Raw genomic sequence first — 16,850 nt, forward strand, 5'->3', positions numbered from 1 at the left:
ATGTCGATGCAAACTGTGAATGTCCACCACTACGGCATTGGGCTCCAGACTTAATGGTTATGTCGATGCAAACTGTGAATGTCCACCACTACGGCATTGGGCTCCAGACTTAATGGTTAGATCCACATAGATTTAAATACTGTGTGACAAGGCAAACTTTCCAAAGAAAAGACTGAGGAAGGAATCTTTAGCTGGACAATTGGATAGCCATTTAGAAATAAAATCAACCGAGATTTTTAATACACTTACCAAAATAAACTCCTAGCTTGACTCAATTTGACTAATGTAGCTAGATATAACAAGATAAATCACAAAAGTAGACAAATTTGGAAATGTAAAAAATTTTAATCTCTGACAAAAAAAAATTAAAGTCCTAAGCCTACAGAAAAGTATATTCACATCAGCTATAACAAAGCAATGTGATCTAAAAGCTATATAAAGATGTCATTTAAATTTATAAGAAATGCTTAAGAATAACAAGCTATAAACCAGCTGCTCACAGAAATTACAACTAATAGATGATATAAATGAGGAAGGAAAAGTCTTCATCCTTTTTAATAATCAAAGAAATGCAAATAAAAGCATCCTTAAAGTCACAGTTTATATTTTTTAATGTAGTAATATTTCTTAAAAGATAGCATTTCTTGCTGATAGTTTTGCATGAAATTGGCATGCATTGCTATTGGCATTATAAATTATAAATTTAGGGACTTCCCTGGTGGTCCAGGGATTAAGCAACTGCCTTGCTGTGCCAGGGGATGCAGGTTCAATCCCTGGTCAGACAACTGAGTGCCACGTGCCTCAGAACAACTAAGCCTGTGTACAACTGGAGGTCCCATGCACAGCGATCAAAGATCCTGCATGCCACAACAAAGACCCGCGCAGCCAAATTAGAAATTTATACATCATTTCTGGAGAGAATGTGGAAGGATCCTGTAAGGGTCATAAAGATACACACAAGCTTTTATTTATTTTCTGTAATTCTCATTATAAATTATAAATCTGTATGCTGTGCTATGCTTAGTCGCTCAATAGTGTCTGACTCTTTGTGACCCCATGGACTGTAGCCCACCAGGCTCCTCTCCACGGAGATTCTCCAGGCAAGAATACTGAAGTGGGTTGCCATGCCCTCCAGTTGAAGAAAAAAGATTTCCGTAAGGGCTAGGGAATTGATCTAACCTGATTTTTGAGAAGAGACTGTGAGGTACTGCTTTTCTCAGGAAGGAAGGAATCCTTGACAGATTCTTGAAGAGGCAATCCAGACTTAAGAGAGTAAAACATGACTCTTATGGATGGAAATTCCAGATGGAAATGGAGAAGAGGGCGACTGAGGATGAGATGGCTGGACAGCATCACCTACTCAATGGACATGAACTTGGGCACACTCTGGGAGACAGTGAGGTACAGGGAGGCCTGGAGTGCTGCAGTCCATGGGATCACAGAGTCGGACACAACTTAGTGAGTGAACAACAGCAACATGGATGGAAATATTCTGATTCATTCACTCACTTATCCGGCAACATTTGCTGTACTTCTACTGATAATAGGTGCTGGACTTTGTTAAGATAAAACAACAGAACAGTAACATCCCCACCTTGGTGGAGCTTGCATTCCAAGGGGGAGGACAAACAATAAATGAAGAAGGTTTGTCAGATGGTTGCTAAGGGCTCGGGAGAAAAACAGTGTTTCCAGCATTTGTGAGGTGGTAGTTTTAAAAGCATGTTTGGGGAAAGGTTTTTAAGCCAACATGAGGAAGGTGGAGGAGGTCTGAGCTGTGCAGATATCCCAGGGGATACAAGTGACCCTGGCAGAGGGTTAAGTGAGTCTTCCTTGGAGCTGAGGGGCTTCATTCATGTCTGGCCTTTCTTCTTTCAGGCACACGAAGCAGATGCTGTGATGGTGGATGGCGGTTTGGTCTATGAGGCAGGTCTGAAGCCCTACAACCTGAAGCCTGTCGTGGCAGAGTTCTATGGGTCAAAAGATGGTGCGTCCTTTATGGGGACCCAAGTCTCTGTCCTGACACAGCTGCTGTGGGGGTAGGCAAGGACTCTGTCGGTATTACACGTGCAGGGAACAAGTTGCTGGGGTTCTTTGTACTGTGGAAAGCTGTCCCCAGCGCTGACCTCTGGGGGCTGGGAGCTCGGCTCTTTCTGGGAAGCTGTGGACTTTCAGCCTCCTGATGGGAATGCTGCTGGATGCTGCTGAGGGAGAGGCGATGTGCTGTCTGGAGCCCACTGCCCACTCAGTGGGATTGCATCAGCGGAATGCCTCTCTGGAGACACATATCTCTGGACAGCCTCTCCTTTTGCCAAGTCCCCTGCAGGTGCCAGAGAACATGGGTGGTGAATGTTGTGAGAAGGGACTTTAAGGAGCTGAAGAATGAGGTACCTGTCCTACTTGTCCATAAATGTTGCCAGTGTGTGCAGGAGCACAGCCTGCCTCAACCTGAGTCCAACTTGAAGGCTCCCGTAAAATCTTCAGATGCCCTGCGTACCTTCCTCCCACACCTTCACCTTCATGTCTGTGCTGCAGACAGAGGAGCAGAGAAGGGGAGAAGCAGTAACATCACAATGACTGGGAGCTGTAGGTCCTCCAGCCTATTGCCTTGAAGAGGGACAGCTTGCTTTCTTCTGTCAATCAGGGGCCTTTCCCTTTCCTTTTCTACCTGTTAACCAGAAGGTGCTGCAGGTCCTAGAATCCCCCAGGCTCCACTGCACACACTCTGGAAGATTAGTAGCAATGATGCGGCATCTTGCCTCGGCCCTTCTTTCTCTGCTGTTTTGCAGATCCACAGACTCACCATTATGTCGTAGCTATGGTGAAGAAAGGCAGTGACTTCCAGCTGAATCAGCTCCAAGGCAAGAAGTCCTGCCACACAGGCCTGGGGTGGTCTGCTGGGTGGAACATCCCCATGAGGATACTCCTTCCCTCTAACTGGTCACAAGAAGGTAAGCTGGCCAGGGTGGGGTGCCCTCTGGCAGAGTTCCTACTGCTGGGACCCACACGGATTGTATTGGGGCCTTACAATCACTGCCAGGTGTATGGGTTTCATGAAGTCCAAGATGGGGTGAGGACAACCTGCTTTAAACATGTACTGGCTGGGTTTGCTGCATCAGTGACCCTTGTGACTGGCAGCTGAGACTTCCCTTCCTTCAGCCAAAGAGACCCTGTCTCTGAGCTCCTGGCAGCCCCACATTTGTGGTATCCCAGCATTGGAATTTGACAAGGGCCATGGTGGAGGCTCAGGAGACAGGGGAGCTCCCTTCCAGCTGCCCAGGAAGACTCTCTAAGGGTGATCACCACACCACCAGCAGTCGGGCCGCGGTGCCTTGGGTGAGGGCTGGGGGTGAAGGCGAGAGGAGATGAGTGGACTGGAGCTCAGTTATGGTGAGCCAGGGTGAACTGAGGGTGCCTTTTCGGCCCCTGAAAGATAACCAGATTTTCTGCACTTTGCAAAAGTGTTTCTTTTTGAGCCCTGCCAGCTCTGCAACATTCATGTTTCACCTGTGTTTTGGGCTGCAGAGGTCAGATGGGGTGCTGCAACCTGGGCCACAGCTCTGGCTGTGTTTTCTTGGGGTTCTATCTTGCCTTGAGTTGTTGGACGTCTGCCTGGGTGGTCATGTTGGCACACCCACTCCCATGAAGCAAGTGAATGCAGCCCCCTCCCATGAATTCCTAGAAGGGGGATTCCCGTGAGCCACCATGGGCCCTGGATCAGAAGAGGAGAAGAGTGGGTGGGACCATTTCCTGAGATAAGGAAGGACTGTTGGGGCTCCTGAGTGTTTAGATTTCTGCGCTCCCCACCACCACTCCTGAGCGTCCGTGTTGGTGACCGAGCCAGGTGAGGAGAACTGGAGCTGCCTGCTGAGCTACCTGCTCAGCAGCTTTTGAGCCCTGTAGTGGACACACTGGGAAGCTTCTGAAGACCCAGGCCCATGCATGAGCCATCCATGCCTTTGGACCAGGCACTGTTGGCCACCTCTACAAGCAATGCATTCAAACTTCTGGGCTCTCACATAGAGACACACACAGACACACAGACACACACACAGACACACACACACACACACACACACACACCCAGAGGCCCCGCCAGCTCATGCCCTGAAGTCCATGTGTCTGTGTTGAGCAGCAGTGGCCAAGTTCTTCGCGAGCAGCTGCGTCCCCTGTGCGGATCAGTCAAACTTCCCCAAACTGTGCCAACTGTGTGCAGGAGAAGGGATGGACAAGTGTGCCTGCTCCCACCACGAACCGTACTTTGGCTACTCAGGGGCTTTCAAGTGAGTGGGCCCCCTTCTCCTCTCTCTGATGTTGGGGAAACTGAAGAACAGGGAGTAGATGGGGCCTGCCCCAGACAACCTGAAGTCTCCTGGTGAAACCTTGGGTTTTGACTATCTCCCATGGCACATCCTCATTCCTGCCTGTCCTACGGAGGAGGAGTCTTCTGTGTCGGCGGCTGGGGGTGCTCTCATCTACCCAGAGCCTGGAGTCTGGACCAGGGAGGCCTCTGGGATCCATAGACACAGGCTTGAGCACGCAGCCAGGCCAAAGATCAGTTCCTCCCCCGAACCCTTCACTGGCTTCTCTCTGCCTAAGCATCTCCATGCCAGGTACACGTGCTGCGTCTCCCCACCTCCTGCTCAGCCCTGTGCCCGAAAGCACCTTTCCATACAACATGCCTGCAAGGGACATAACTAATATTCGAAACCAGAGCAAAACTGACCAGGTATCCAGGCTATCTAGAGTTTTTATACTCTATGTACTGTGCTGTGCTAAGATACTTCAGTCGTGTCCGACTCTTTGCAACCCTGTGGACTATAGCCTATAAGGCTTGTCTGTCCATGGGATTCTCCAGGTGAGAATATAGGAGTAGGTCCTCTTTATAACAGGCTTTTGACCTTAAAAAAAAAGTACAAAACCCCTATTGCTTCAAGCTTCCTACAAAGAGGAAGGTGAGGGTCCTTCTTTTGGACCATCCCTCCCCAGAGTTGCCTGGGACAGGGCTTATGGGGCTCCTGCCTATTTCAGACCCGGGCTTGGCTCTGGGGGTTCAAAGACTCCTCAGACAGGGCCGTTGCCTCTGCGAGGACAGACTGAAGCCTGGGAAACTGCAGGCGAAGCCCTGTGAGCCAGTTGCTGGGGCAGAGCCTGAGGAGGGGGGCTGCTGGCAGGGTGGGGGGTGAGCCTATGTTGTAGACAGTGGCCTGAACACAGCTGTCCTGTTGCTCAGGTGTCTGCAGGATGGCGTCGGGGATGTGAGCTTCGTGAGGCATCTGACGTTATTTGGTAAGTCAGACGGAGGAAGAATCTTGTGGCCACACCCTGGCCAGAGGAACTCCTTCTTTCCTGTTTCCTTATATCTAGAGATGGGTCATGCCCAGATCTTTAATGAAATAGAGTTTCTGTATAATGACACTTCCATTATTGGTGCTTTGTTTAGCGTTCAGTTCGTTGTTTATAAATCTATTTTGAACAAATTTTCTGAACATTTCAACATTACTTACCAACTAATAAAGCAAGTTTTAATAATTAGATTCTCTTAGTCACTGAAATGCCAAATTCAGATCTAATCATGATCTCCTGAATGCTTCCTTATACATGGTTCCTAAATGTTTTCTTTAATCACCTTAAACAAACAAATTCTTATAATGATTGCAGAACTTGTTAGCACATCTACAATTAAATCTGTTGCAAAGCATTACTACTGTGGACAAAAATGTATTTCTTCATTTCTATGTTAAAAAAAAAAAAACCTTTCCAAAGTTTTGGGCAATTTATCAGAAACAAATAAAATAGTGTTTATACGAGTTCAGTTTTCAGATTCTAGGTTTTATAACCAATTAAATTTTTATTGGACATAGAACACATTTGTAACCCTTAAGATGTTTAAACAAGAGATGTATATTTTATACTCAGTTCATTTTAAAAATCATTGTCTGCTACCTCAAGCAGAATTTTGAGCCTTCACTTTTTCTGCGGGCCTTGGTTCCTTGCAGGCTGGTCTCTTGCCCTAACATGAAACAGAAATGTACTGGCTTTGTTCCCTCACCTCAGCCATTCATAATTCACTGTTCCCTCATTATAACACACTGACCTGGTTTGTTAGCCTTTTGGCAATTGATGTGTGTCTTCTTATCAGTAATTTTCATTAGTGGGGGAATCTATGGGTCTCTTCTCCCAAAATCAAGTTGTTACTCATAGTTGTCATTGTTATTTTCTGTGATTGCTCAAGTTGGCAATTAGGCCAATGGACAGAATCTTCTAACATTCACTCTGGAGAACTGAAAACATCCTCACTTTCTGAAAACAACCAATTGTCTGAGACCACCTAAATTTCCCTTTGCTGAAAGTCATATGTCCACTATTACACGCAATCCTGTATTACCTTTTAAGTGGGAGTTTCTGAGAGGCTATCTACTGGGCTTCGGGGCGAAAATGAGTGTTGGTGAGCTGCTGCCACCACTGGGCCCGAGAAAGACTCAGGTGGAAATGTTCTTTCTTTCTGAAGCTATTAGATCATATTGTTCTTTTAATTTTAACATTGCAAAAATTGTTTAAATTTTTCTTTCAATATAAAGCTTTAAAATGTATTTTCTCTGCAACATGTCTGGTTAAAATGGAACTGTTCACAGGAACTCGAATTGTACTCCTTATTCTCTTTCAATATAAGATTGTATCAACCTAGGATATGAGTTTGCTAGGGCTGCCATTACAGAGAACAGTCATCTCTCAGTTTACCAGCATTTGCAGGTCCTCATGTCCCTTACATAAAACTGCAATATTGCATATAACCTGTGTACATCCTTCATATGCTTTTAATCATCTCTAGATTACTTATAATACTTAATCAATGTAGATGCTATGCAAATAGTTGCCTCCATGGCAAATTCAAGTTTTGCTTTTAGGAATTTCCTGGAATTAAAAAAAATCTTTGGAGATGTGAAACCTAGAGATATAGTAGGTGGCTGTAACACACTGAGTGGCTTAAGCAACAGAAATTCATTCTCTGAGTTCTAGAGGCTAGAATTCTAAGTTTGGGATGTTGGCAGGGCTGTTCTTCCTGAGAGCTGTGAGGGAGAACCTGTTCCATGCTCCCTCCACCCCCGTAGATTCTGATGTTTGCTGGCAATCATCACTGTGTCCTTGGCCTGCAGTTCCATCACCCCAATCTCTGTCTTTCCCTCCACATGGCATTCTCCCAGTGTGTACATGTCTGTTTGTGTCCAAATTTCCCCTTTTAGGAAGGATACCAGTCATATGGAATCAGGAGCCACCCTACTCCACTATAACCTCATCTTTTTGTTTGTTTGTTTCCAAAAAATCTTTATTTACAAAAACAGACAACAAGCTAGATTTTGCACAAGGCTCTAGTTTTCTAACCACTGCTCTATCCTGTTTAATGTATTTGTCTATCTATGCATCAGTGCTAAATGGCTTGAATTATAGTTTTTAAGTAACATTTCACATCTTCTAAGCCAAGCTCTGCTTCAGCTTATTTTGCCTTTTCTCCAAAATGTCTTGTTATTCTTGGTACATTGCAGTTCCATATAGATTTTTTCTGTTTTTTTTTTTTTTAGTTGACTAAAGTCCACACTTGATTCAAATTTCCTAACTTTTTACCTAATGTGTTTTTTCTGTGTTAGTATTCTGTCTAAAATACCAGTTAGAACCTCATCTTAACTAATTACCCCCTGCACTGTCTCTATTTCCAAATAAAGTCATATTCTGAGGTGCTGGGGGTTAGGACCTCAACATACAAATTTTAGGGGGACACAGTTCAACCCAGAATACCTTCTAATACCTAGACCAGGGGAACCAAAGAGTCTGTTTTTCTCACATGGCTTTTTGGTCCTTGTTTGTACCTCTGTAGTATCCTGACTGGGCCCATAGGCCTCCGTCCATCTCTCAACCCACTGCCACCTTTCCCCAGCAGACTCTGTCCCCAGGGGAGTATTGCCACTTTAGTGAGGGACCTGAATTGTCCCCGCAGCGTGGCGCTGTGTCAGCCCCAGACTAGGTCAGACTTTGATGAGTTCCCTTAGTCCTTTGAGCCTCAGTCTCCTCATCTCTGGAATGGGATAATCACATTACCAGCCTCCCCCAGTTGTTTTGAGGATGAAATGAAACAGAGCATAGAGAGCTTCAGCTCACTCTTTGGTGTGCTATCAGCTTTCAGAAAGCATTTGCTATCACCATTCTTGTTAGCAGAGCTCTGGGCAGAGCATGCGTCCAGCCCTGGGTCTCTCTGCAGTGAGAATCTGTCATTTCATCTCCGGAGGGCTCAGCATCCTCACCTGTCTAAATGTATTTGGAAAAGATTCTCTTTTAGTCCTCTCCAGGCTGTTAAAAAATGATGAAAGAAGACAGTTCAGGCGATACAAACTTTAGCACTTCTTGAAGCGGGCCATTCAGTCTCCATTCAGAGAACTGGAAAACTGCAGAAGGCAGGAAGCTTTGATGGGATAAAGAATAAAGAACAATAAGGAGAAAAACAGATAATATCTGATTGGCCAGGGTCACTTTGCCCAGGGTGAGAAGAATGAAGGAAGGAGGTATAGAGCCCAGAGTTAGCTTGGCATTGGATGCCTGGCTGGCTGGATAGACTGCATTTCTATTTAGAACATTGACAAGCACAGGGAGTTATCTAAGTTTCCATGGTGATACAGCGTCACAGACATATCACAGACATGGCATCACACAGGAGTGGCTTCATCTTGGGCTTGGAAAGCTATTTCAACAAATCCCTAAACAAACAATTTGGGAGGGGTGGGCACCACAGCTCATGGTCTGCTGGCTGTCGGCTCACGTAGGCTTCGCTCCTCCAGAGAACCTGGCTAACCAGGCCAACAGGGACCAGTATGAACTGCTCTGCAGGGAAAACACCCGGCGGCCTGTGGACGAGTACAAGGAATGCCACCTGGCCCGGGTCCCTTCCCATGCCGTCGTGGCCCGAAGTGCGGATGGCAAGGAAGACTTGATCTGGGAGCTTCTCAATCAGGCTCAGGTATCCCCGCCCCCTGTCTTCCCCTCCTGCATAAGGGTCCCTGCTTGGATTTGAGGTGCTTTCCCTCACTCTCTTCCAGCCACTGTGGAAATCCTGGTGTTGGGCACAATGGGAACCACGTCACATGTCCTCCACTTCACTGACCAGCACTTGGTCTGGATATGTGATGGGCAGTAGTGACCATAAAACTCCCTCCCTTGGCATCCCCAACACCATGGGCCAAAGACTCTGCAAAAGGCTGCTGTTGCCCCATTCTATTCTTCTAGGTTGTATAGGGATCCTCAAGCTGCAAAGATGCCCCTCCTCCAGGAGCTGCTCCCCTCTCTTATCCCACTGGCCTGGACCCCTCAGCAGCAGGTTCTGAGTGTGAGCGTTTTGTGTCCTGTACTGGAGGCCCTCCCTTCCAGTGCACCCACCTCTGTCCCTTGTCCATCTCTGTTAGTGCCCTGTGCTCAGCACTAGGCCTTCAGAGATGAACTGGACACAGACCTGCCATGGGATCACTCACAGATGACTATGGAAGATACAGTGAGCACACTGTACACACAGATCACCACCGTGGGGCACAGCCTTGCACACATAAACTGTGTACTTTGAAGAGGGTGATTTGCAAGTGTCTGGGCCCCAAGAGTAAGCTCCAAGGAGATGTGGGGTTTGCCTGACAAGGCAATATGCAAAGCCATTGCAAAAGCAAAAAGCAGACATTGCAAAGAGCATGTGGGTAGGTGCTCCTGTCAGCTATCATCAGGAACAGCTTTGGGCCAGTCAGTGGGGTTACAAGCAAAGGGCTCTTGGTTTTCTGGGAGGACCAGAAAGAAGACTGCTTGAAGTCCTTCATGGCAGGCCTGGGGTGCCAGGTGCACCTAAGGCTCGTGACCCCCAGGCTAGATGGTCCTGGATTACCACCCACTCCAGGATGAAGCCCACAGGAGCCACTCAGGACAATCAGATGTACAGCAACAAGGTCACCATCACTGCCCCACCCAGGGGAACACAGCATAGACGATGGAAGCTTCCTGACCCATGGTGACCATTACCCTTTGTACAGACCTGGGGTGCAGCCCCGGGCAGTTTCCCTGAAGCCACACAAGGCAGGCAAATTAGGATTTGAGTGAAGTGTTTGCTGAAGAAGATTGGAGAACCTATGAGCCACAGGGACTTTGGAGGGCCTTGCCATGCTCTTCACTCTCAGGCATTCGTATTTCTCTCCCTTTCTATTCCCCTGATTTTGGGATTTGTTTTTACTTTGCTTCTCTCTGCCAGCCTCCCTCCTTTACTATTTCTTTTATCCTTTGAACAGGAACACTTTGGAAAAGACAAGTCAGCAGAATTCCAGCTCTTCTACTCTCCTCATGGGAAAGACCTGCTATTTACAGATGCTGCCATTGGGTTTTTAAGAGTCCCACCTAAGATGGATGCCAAGCTATACTTGGGCGCTGAGTATTTTTTGGTCATTCAGCATCTGGAGAGAGGTGTGTAAGGTCCTGGGAAGACCTGGAGAGCTTGGGCATAGGGCAGGGCAGGGCCGTGGAGGCTTTCCTGGGGCCTGCAAGCCCCACCTCACCCAACCCACGCTGGCCTGCAGGGTCCAAGGGAGGGCCAACTGTGCTGGGTTCTTGTGGGGATGTTCTGCTGAACTTGGGAAAAGGCCTGAACCTGGGGCCACAAAAGGGTTTGAAAGACCTTCAGATTACAGGCAGCTTAAGTAATGACGGGGGCTTCCCTCATAGCTCAGTTGGTAAAGAATCTGCCTGCAATGCAGGAGACCCCAGTTTGATTCCTGGATTGGGAAGATCTGCTGGAGAAGTGATAGGCTACCCACTCCAGTATTCTTGGGCTTCCCTTGTGACTCAGCTGGTAAAGAATCTGCCTGCAATGTGGGACACCTGGGTTCGATCCCTGGGTTGAGAAGATCCCCTGGAGAAGGGAAAGCTACCCACTCCAGTATTCTGGCCTGGAGAATTCCATGGACTGTATAGTCCATGGGTCTCAAAGAGTCAGACACGATTGAGTGACTTTCATATTTAAGTAATGATAGTCCTGTCTCCTTTCTGTTAGCCAGGCTTGCCCCACCCCCCAGGGGGTCTATTTGATAAGGAATGGAGCCCATCCTAAACTGAAGTGGGAACACAGGCTCTGCCACCACCAGGATCAGAGCTAGAATTTCAGAGGGTTTTGGACTTCCCAGGTGGCACTCATAGAAGAATCTGCCTGCCAGTGCAGGAGACATGAGAGACTTGTGTTAGATCCCTGGGTCGGGAAGATTCCCTGGAGGAGGGCATGGTGACCCACTCCAGTATTCCTGCCTGAGGAATCCCGTGGACAGAGGAGCCTGGCGGGCTACAGTCCACAGGGTCACAGAGAATTGGACACGACTGAAGCAACTGAGCACACATGGATCCAGCAAGCCCTCATCCAGCACTTGCCTTCCTTTGGCTCTCCGTGCTTTCTTTCTTCCTTCCTTCCTTTTCTTTTTTTCAGTAGTTATGGCACATCTGCCAAAGCCCTTGTGAATTGATGTGGACATACGTGGTGGCAGAAGCAGGTGTGGGGGGGTGAGGTGGGGTAGAACAAGCAGGCCCACCCAGAACAAATAACACTGGCTTCCAACTGGGGGATGCTCCCTGGATGGGAGATCTCCATCCTGTGAGAAAAAACTCAGAAGGCCCTGAGTTGGGCTGGTGCTGGCAGAGGCTTCCCCTGGGGAGGTGATGTCTGAGTAGGGAGGTCAGGAGGGGCTTGCTCTGCCTTCACCGCTCTGTCTGGGAGCCAAGTCGGCCATTTCTCCTGGAGGTGACATGCGGGAATAGGTGGTGACATGGGCATGAGACACGTCAACTCTGCCGCTGCCAGGAAGAGCCCGGTTGGGCAGCCACTCGGCATCCTTCCCCCATCTGGGGGCTTCTTTTGGATCCCTGGCTCTTCTCTAGCAGTCCCAGAGGCAGAAGGTCCCCAGAGGGTGATGTGGTGCACAGTGGGCCATGACGAGCATGTCAAGTGTAACCAGTGGAGTGCGCTGAGCGGTGGCATCTTGACGTGCACCGGGGAGGAGAGCACCGAGGACTGCATTGCTGCCGTCGCGGTAAGGAGGACCCGCTTCTGCAGTTGCCTTGGACACTAGGACGCAGCGCTGCTGTGCGTTTGGTGGTGGAGGCCCCTTCCCCATGTCTTCCCATCAGCTGTGAGGCTGAGACACGCCTGTTACATGCTGCCTCCCCCAGCCCCACTCGCTGAAGCCCCACCCCACTGGCCCCACCTCCCCCTTCAGCTCTGGCAGGGCAGAAACAGAGCAGCCCAGGACCCATATCTTCAGCTCAACTCTGGACCCCAGGGAGCTCTGAGGGGTCCTGCCTAGGCCCCGTGTAGATTGTGGCAGCAAATCAACCTTGTTGGTTTCCTGGACAGGTTTAAACTTTTTTTTTTTCCGTGATGAAATTATTACATGCTGGAAGAGAAATGAAAAATAATATACAACTTCACAACTCAAAACTCATTATAATTTCTGAGTGATGGTGTTATCTTGTTAATAACTGTCCATTTCAATTTTGGAGATTAGAAAAAAAATTATCAATAAAAGACCGAATAATTGACAAACTTAGAAAACACTACAGTTTTTTCTTCAAAAGATAATAATTGTGGTAAACCTCTCTGGGACTAACCCATAATATTAAGGTCTTGCAATTTATATTGTCTCCTGATTTTGTCCGTTATAAGGATTAAATGAATTTGACTGCTTATAACATTGCCTAGCGTGTAATAAGCAGTCAATAAATGTTAACAGTTATTATTTCAATTCTTGAGCACAATTGGCATGCTTTCTTAGGTAATGAAATATTCATTTAAAATGTTTTTAATGGCTGCATAATAGATCAGCAAATATTTATGCCTCAATTTATTTAACCAATTTCTAAATGTCTACATTTGAATTATTGCTGAATCTTTGTCTATTATAGATAATATGTGATTGGATATTTTTGTTTTATGCCCATCAATATTTTTGAGTATCTCTTTAATATTAATGATGGTGAATATATCTGGAGTTACTTACTGTGTGTCATGCATGTGTATGAGCGCTTAACTTGTATTAACTCATTTAATCCTCATGATAAGCCCATGAAATAGATCTTTTTCACTCATTTGATGGATGAAAAAAATGTACATAGAAAGTATTTAGAGATATGTTCTTTGGAACAGTCAGTCCCAGAGGCTGACATATTCCATAATGGTTATGAACAGAGGCTAAGAAAATTAAACCACCTGAGTTTGAATCTTAGTTTAAATCTTATCCAATCATCTATTGGATAAACTATTTAGCTTCTCTCTGCTTCAGTTAAAAAAATGTATAAAAGGGGGAGAATTATAGTATCTCCCTTACTGGGTTTTATGAGTCAGTACATGAGGAAATCACTATAGTGTTTAGAAAAGGGCCCAGCACATTGTAAGGTAAGCTTTTGCTTCTGTAGGCACTACTGTTTTAAGATAGATTTCTAGAAAAGCAGTTAGCAGGGGAAGAGCAAAGAGTGTTTTTATGTCTGTATGTTTTTTTCTTCATGACTTTATCTATAAATATAAGTGTGCATTTTTGGCTTTGTTGTTGGAAAAGTTCATTGATTAAAATCATAAGTTAATTGTTAATAAATTATTAATTAGACTAGAGTGCTAATGGGATTATAGGAACAGAATAGAACTCTGCTATATGGAAAAAAACGTCTCCCATAGGAACAGATTAAATACCCTAAGTCTGACAATGGTCACAAAGAAAATGTGAGAACATGTCCCACACTAAGAATGGGGCCTCATGGAGGGCGCAGAGATGTCTAGGGAGCATGATCTGGGCTGGGCCCACGGGCACGAAGATGTCTAGGGAGCATGATCTGGGCTGGGCCCACAGCATGTCCAGTTTTCTAAACCCTGCGTTTATGTGGCAGAAGCTTTGGGTCATACGCCATTTGGTTTATCACAAAGATGCATGATGTGAAGCCAATGAGATGGAAACCTCTGAGGGTGAGACAGGATAACAACCTCACTGCTGTGCTACTGTTTTACTTCTTAACTTCAGAAAGGAGAGGCTGACGCCATGAGCTTGGATGGAGGCTTCATCTACACAGCGGGCAAGTGTGGCCTGGTGCCTGTCCTGGCAGAGAACTACTGTAAGTGGAGGCAAGGGTCTCTGTGTTTTCTCTCCTCTGGCCTATGGACATAGAAAGGCAAAGAAGAATTTAGTTCAGTGTTGCCATAACAATAGCTGTTTGGGGGGCATACAGTACTAGTAGATAACATCTATTTTCCCAGAGGCAGAACCAGCTAAGATACATATGGAACTTGGAGAGAAATCAAAATAACACCTTTATTGCTAGAAGAGTGATATTGGAGACCATGGCACAGAACTGGCCACAGGGCTCGTTACACTGCCCTTGAGTTAGAGTCGCCCACCAGTTCAGGTGGACAGTTCTACTGGCTGATTGGCTCCATGGCTTAGTACAGAAGAAAACACATTCTGTCACACATAAGGAGGTCAAAACCATCCTCTCCCCATTCTCTTCAAGGAAGAAAGAGCCACAGGTGCCTAGATCCTTTTGCCAAGTGTACCAATCCAAATGAACTCACTCCAGCTGTTAGAACATTAAGGATTGGGGCTACAAGGTCATGGTCTTGGTGGGGATCCAGCTATCAGGAAAAATAAAGCTGGTTCATTTGTTAAACCCCTAAGTTGCTAGGCAGTGAGAAACCATACTTTATCATTCAAAACAAAACAACTTGGTGAAGTAAACAGTGGTATCTCCATAACAACTGAGGCTTGGGGAGGTTGAATGAGGTGTCCAGGGTAGAATGCAGGCTGTAACAAGTCTTTCTGAACCATGGGTTGGACCCTTCCCTTACAACCTAGCAAGACTGTAACGACTGCTTGCACAGCCCAGAGCTCTGGAGGGAAGAATGTCAGGATGCCTAAAATCACATAGCAAAGTGAAAAGCTTCTGTGAAGGTTTTTATGGCTTCTGCTTCCGCCTCACTCCCTTCAATGAACATTTCATTTCCTTTCTCTGTAGCTCCCCAAGTGTTGAGCTAATTCTGGGATAGAGCCTAATTTCAAATAGCAAAGGTCAGGGGAGAGGAGGTGAAATGGCGTGGCAGGGTCTCAGCTTGTTGATGGCCAGTAACAAACTGCTTGGTCAGCGTTTCTCCTCATTTTGTTCTTGACTGTTGAGAGGGAGAAAATCATGACTTGAGTAATGTGAGAGATTAATGACCTGTACCTCAATTGTTTTTAGTGTCTCAAGATGGCAAAGAGCAGCTTGGGTCTAAGTGTGTGAACACACCTGTGAAAGGTGAGTCAGAATCAGTAACACTGGGGCTCAAAGGTAAAGGCCTGTTGTGGGGGAGAAGGGGTGAAGAAAGCCTTACAAATAAACCAAAGTTACTAGACTTGTAAAAAAAAAGAGAGAGAGAGAGAGATGACCCTGTCACCGTTCACCGAGAAGGAGCAGGTAGTGAGCTGTGAAGTAATTTCTGTTTGTGGAGCCTGTGACAGTGGACAGAGGGCTCCTGCTTACACTGCTCCTGCCCAGCAGGCCTCTGGAATGTGGGCCGCTCTGTGCATCACATAGATGGGAAGGTGAGGCTCAGGGACAGTACGACTGGCCCAGGGCCACACAGCCAGCAAGGGGCTGCACCTCGGCTTGTTCAAGGCACCATGACTGGAAACCCGCTGCCCTTCCTGACCCCCACAGTGCTCCCTGTCGCAGGCTGCTACCCATCTCTGCAAGGGACAGGAGCCCATTCCCGACATTTCTGGGGCCCGTTGGAGGCCTCAGAGGAGGAAGAGGGCAGTCATAGGTGCTGCTGATGAAGAAGAGGAGGAGGGAGAGGAAATTAACCCTTAGCGTTTAGTGGCTGGCTTTGAATAGCAGGGGAGTCAACCTCCTCTTCAGAATAGGAGGCCAGGTGACACGTTTCACCCTCTGTGTCATCTCATGGGCAGAAACGGTCTTGATCTGTTTCTGAGGTGCCCTCGGTAATCTAGGGCATTGGCTAGAGCAGTGGTTGTGTATGTCATGTGGTGTTTGGACCAGCAGCACCGGCGTTGCCTGAGAACTTATTAGAAGTGAACCTTCTTGTGTCCAACCACAGGCAGGCTGAGCTCCAGGATACAGCTGCTGCTCTGTTTTAGCAAGCCCTCAGAATGATTCTGATGTGCGTTAAACTTTGAAAACTATTGTGATAGGGGATCTTGAGATGAAAACAAGTGCTTACTTGGTTTGGAATTTCTTATGAGATAGAGCTAGGGGAGGTGTGGGAGCTTGGAGCATCACAGCATAAGTGTGGGGTCACAGAGGCCCTGCACCACCCATCTCCGCAGAGGCCTCGGGGTGCAAAGCCACTCACCCCACAGCTTCTCCCCTTTGAAGGGAGCAGAATCTGGGATATATTGTCCCTCTTTCCTCCCTGCTTTCCTGGCTAACAGTCTTCTCTGAATTGAGTCTGTATCCGGAAACCTAAGGAACAGCATATAGTCATTCTGACTATAAAATACATAAAGTCCTAAAGAATTGTAATTGCTTCACGAGTGGTTGAAATTTCCAAGAACTGCAGTGATATACAAATATGGGTCAATGAGGATGCTTGGAAGACAGTTCAGGGTGATGGGGAAGGTTAGATTGGAGTAGAGATGGAGAGGAGTTAATCCCGAAGCCACACACACACACACACACCCCCTAGATGACAGTAGTTGATGCCATTTTGTGAAATTGGTACAGCTCAAAAAAAGGTACTTTAACAGTGTTGGCTGCTGGAATGGTGTCATAGAGCCCAGTGTGGTAGTCAGGAGAATCTGCTTCACCGAGAAAGT

The 16,850-nt window shown here is 46.9% G+C and overlaps 1 protein-coding gene across 2 annotated transcripts in view; it reads left to right on the plus strand.

Annotated features, from left to right (window-relative positions):
• LOC120857287 (inhibitor of carbonic anhydrase-like) overlaps positions 1–16,850 on the plus strand; it is a 46,211-nt gene that overhangs the window by 14,819 nt on the left and 14,542 nt on the right. Inside the window, exons 3-11 of one of the 2 annotated variants that reach the window (XM_040232767.1) lie at positions 1,876–1,984; positions 2,787–2,948; positions 4,133–4,280; positions 5,231–5,286; positions 8,826–9,004; positions 10,305–10,476; positions 11,935–12,086; positions 14,064–14,154; positions 15,274–15,330. In XM_040232767.1, coding sequence (XP_040088701.1) covers positions 1,876–1,984; positions 2,787–2,948; positions 4,133–4,280; positions 5,231–5,286; positions 8,826–9,004; positions 10,305–10,476; positions 11,935–12,086; positions 14,064–14,154; positions 15,274–15,330 — 1,126 coding nt within the window. The remainder of the gene's footprint in view (positions 1–1,875; positions 1,985–2,786; positions 2,949–4,132; positions 4,281–5,230; positions 5,287–8,825; positions 9,005–10,304; positions 10,477–11,934; positions 12,087–14,063; positions 14,155–15,273; positions 15,331–16,850) is intronic. The other variant, XM_040232769.1, reaches the window with a different exon arrangement.

Source organism: Oryx dammah, unplaced genomic scaffold (assembly GCF_014754425.2).
Source record: "Oryx dammah isolate SB20612 unplaced genomic scaffold, SCBI_Odam_1.1 HiC_scaffold_2, whole genome shotgun sequence".
In the NCBI taxonomy this organism is placed as follows: Eukaryota; Metazoa; Chordata; class Mammalia; order Artiodactyla; family Bovidae; genus Oryx; species Oryx dammah.